At 35.3% G+C, this 4121-nt stretch overlaps 1 protein-coding gene across 1 annotated transcript in view; it reads right to left on the bottom strand.

The window, feature by feature from the left end:
* LOC144974692 (neuroepithelial cell-transforming gene 1 protein-like) overlaps positions 1-3719 on the bottom strand; it is a 158559-nt gene extending 154840 nt beyond the window's left edge. Inside the window, exon 1 of the mRNA XM_078917838.1 lies at positions 3584-3719. Within this exon, the coding sequence (XP_078773964.1) occupies positions 3584-3642 (59 nt within the window). The 5' untranslated portion in view covers positions 3643-3719. The remainder of the gene's footprint in view (positions 1-3583) is intronic.
* Positions 3720-4121: the final 402 nt, after the last annotated feature.

Genomic DNA, 4121 nt, shown 5'->3' with positions numbered 1-4121 from the left:
CTTTGTCTTCCTTATCTTAGTTAGTTGTCCTTCAGCTCCATTTGACCAATGGAGCCGGTGTTTATCCGGTTTCTATAGCATGGCCTTATAGCTAGATCTGCCACAAATTACATTCAATATACCTGCCAGAGTTTATCCGGTTTCTATAGCATGGCCTTATCACTAGACCTGCCACAAATTACATTCAATATACCTGCCAGAGTTTATCCGGTTTCTATAGCATGGCCTTATAGCTAGACCTGCCACAAATTACATTCAATATATCTGCCAGAGTTTATCCGGTTTCTATAGCATGGCCTTATCACTAGACCTGCCACAAATTACATTCAATATACCTATGTGAGATTATAAATCTAGAGGGAACTTATTTTTCTTAAAAAACAAAAGAATTTATTTTTTTTTTGTTTGTTTGTTGCTTTAGGTCTCTTCCAACACAATTGAGGTTATATGAGAGACCGCTGAAACAAAAAAACAAGCAATCTAACAAAAATAGTACAAATGTAAATCAAAATCATAACCTAAAGATATCATAAGCTAAATTATAAATAACCAAGAACAAACAGGCAGAAGATTTACAGGAAAAAAAATATCCCCTGTCAAAAATACAATCACAAACCAAAGAAGCAGGATAGGCTAGTAAAGAGAAGAAGAAACGACATCACTATCGGATCGTACACCCATGCGAACATCATAGGTATATGATTCAAGGGTGATGCTCCCATCCAACCACCCGCGAATTTATTTTGAGATATAGACTTCTTCATTGAGTTCCAGTAGGGACCAGAAATTAGTGCCGCATAATCAAAAATCTGGTGAATTGACTCAAGTGGTCTGTCAAAGTATTTGTCATAATATACTTATCGATTTATCAAAACGCTCATCGCCTATCTGACAATGTTTTAGAATTTCATCAAACTTTGTTTAATCTTTCAATTAATTTAAAGTATTTTTTGAAAATGAGAAAGAAAAAAAATCCCCCAAAAACTCGATCATATATATTATAGAATAATATCCATTAAACATGCTCAAAGCGTTTTACAAAGGGTCCCCAGCCAAGAGGAACACCTAACAAGTGAGATGAGACACCTAACAAGTGAGATGAGACACGACGCCTGTTAGGCGTTATGACAATTATTTTTCTAACAGACACAACACTGTTAATAATGACAATAATATAATAAATGTACATTTTTAATAGCCACATAGTCATTTTACATCTGAGTATGGTGACAGAATGCGAATAAAGAGCCTTTTACTTTTAGGACTCAACAATGAGCTGCCCAGGGTCAAACCCAGGACCATCTAGACCAAAGGCGAGTGGCATACCACAAGACCACATAGCCACACAAACAGATCAATTTATTTGGGTCAAGCACACAACACCAGGGTCCATCACCCACAAACAATTATTACAGTAGGCTTAGACCTGTTGCCAACAGCATTTGTTTTTAGTGTACGCCAAAGGTAATGTTAATGTTATGTGCGAATGATACTAAACAAACCAAAGAATGTTAACAATTATACTCATGTGCATCACAATGCGCATTGACTTGACATGGCTGCAGTTCTGATAGATTGTTCCATTTATGACCAGCCCCTGAATCGGATAATTGGAATACTGTTTAATCAAATTGGATCTATTTATACCTAATAGGGCAATATGCTTGGATTTCAGCTTCCTAAGCCGATCCACACCAAAAGGTAAGCTGAAGGATGGGAAACTTTCATATTCACTTTACTCACTTTCAACAACAACATTTTTTTTTGACATACTAAATTGCATAAGAACAATAATCAGCAGTTTGTGATTGATCCGTCCTAGATGTTAGGTAATCATGCTTGATGAGGCTATTCTTCTCATTTCTGCTTCACATGTTTGAGCTTAAGTTTGTGCAAAGCGCAATATATACCACCAAATGTGCTCAAACTCAAAGCACTTCACAAAGGGTCCAAAGCTGACAACAACAATTAACATGTAGAACTAGACATCATGCCGTTGAGGTACTAATACAGAAACAATACTGTTATTGGCCTGATACTCATTTTACACCTAAGTATGGTAAAAGTATGAGAGCAAGGAGAGCCTTTTCCAAGGACTCACATTTCCTAGAGTGAGACTCGAACCAGGGACTGAAAAGTCCGAGTGTAATTGCAATTCCACTTGACCATAAAGCTGCACAGAGCGACACTAGCTAGTTCAGTGTGTTATTTTAAAAGAGAAACTCATTTTCTGTAAGAAAGACATTTAACCAACATCCCCCTCCCCTCCAATGTTTTAATGCTTGATACAAGCTTAAGATTAGAATTATAATACTACAATGTTAAAAAGAAAATTCCAGAAGGGCAGTTCAGGAGGAAAAACAAGAGTGATCGACGTAATGATATTTACAATGTTGGGTTGTAAATCTTAAATCTCATGACAACAGATTTTTTAAATCAAAATGAGTGCAGCAGCAGAATTCCTGTATTATCAGAATCCAGTTATCATATGATGTAACACGAAATCAGTAGACATGGCCATTGCCATTCACGAATGAATATTTCAAATTTCATTCACTTAAAGTAAAGTGCCATGCAGTTTTTCAAAAATAGTTCCAACATTTCATACTCAAATTAATCTAACTGCTACCACTGTGATAGTTCTTTCACTCCCATCTTTCCTTTACTATTTTTTATTATGTCTATGAAGTGACGTTCCGAACTTATCTAAAACTTATTCAATTTTTCTTCAAAATTCAAAACTGATCGATTTATGAATGTTATGTGATTTATCTTCCAGTTAATGAGGAAATTATTGTGATATATATTATTATTACAATTATTATGAAACTGAAACTAAGTCTAAGCAAAACATGGATTTATTAAAAAGTTTGAAGGATTTAAAAAAGAAAACTGTTTCTTTAAAAAGAAAAAGATTTTTAAAAATGTAATTTACACATAGTAAACTATTAACTGATTTTAAGGTAACCGGGTAGTTTCCATAAATCCTGCACTACTACTACTACTACTACTACTACTACTACTACTACTACTACTACTATGTAAATGTAGCCATGTCCCAGCCCAAATCTAATGGAAGACATGATGAAAATGAAGGCGAACGCGAAAAGCCAAAGATCTGTGGGATGAAAGGGGACTGACAAAACTAAGAACAAAAATGGACAGCCGGCATTCCTATAATAATCATGACATGAAAGTCAAGGCCAAGTCTTGTCATCACAATAGGCCACATTACAGTGGTCAGCCGAGTCTTTATCTAACAACACAGTCACAGTTCAGTGATTTGGTTGTGACAGTGATGCCCGGCAGGCAATGGGCGAGAGACGGGATAGACGGAGACTGCGATGTTTGGGACGTAACAATGGTGTGTTGGCGTTGGGTACGACTAGAAATCGTGGGAGATGCAAAGAAGTTGGAAGACAAGAAATCTCCAATATTTATTTAGTAACAAAACATCCCCAAAAGTAAAGCCATAATTATAAACAACACAACCAATGACAATGAAACAAACATTCAACTTCTTCGACTTGGGCGGTGGTCAACCCTACATTTAACAAAAACGGGTAGAAAAGAAGCCACTTACTTGAACATAAAACCATCTCCAACATCTATACTGTCTCTCCTTTTTCTTGCCGAATTCATTTTACAAGATTAAAAACAAGGCGATGAATAAAACATTAAAATCAGTTCCTTGGCATAATTTGGGGGTGTGTTGTGTTTATAAAATTCTTAAATTATGGCGGCTCTCAAAGATCGACCAATGAAAATCCATTTAATTGTATCGGTTATCCCCCTTGGCTGCCCCATTAAATTTCAAATTATATAATTTTGTTGTCACTGTTTTGTGATTATTTTTAAATTTTGAAATTTGTAGAACTACTCATATGAGAATATATTGGAAATGGAATCTTTTATCTTTTAACAAAATTAATGAAATGGAGATTTTATCAGTTTTAGACAAAATTTCAAGCAGATAATGATTGCAGCCAGGGGAAGCTACACAGTGATATAATTCTTCATTGAAAATTCGTTGGATTACTTCCCTCTATAAAAGTCACCTGACCAAGGACAAACCATTAGGTATCTTACACTTACAGATTAGATATTTGAAAACATGTTTT

Source organism: Berghia stephanieae, chromosome 6 (assembly GCF_034508935.2).
Source record: "Berghia stephanieae isolate SIO BIC M18660-M18661 chromosome 6, UCSD_Bste_1.3, whole genome shotgun sequence".
NCBI classification, from domain to species: Eukaryota; Metazoa; Mollusca; class Gastropoda; order Nudibranchia; family Aeolidiidae; genus Berghia; species Berghia stephanieae.
Note: the sequence above shows the minus strand (reverse complement) of the source record. Positions and strands in the feature narration are given on the sequence as shown.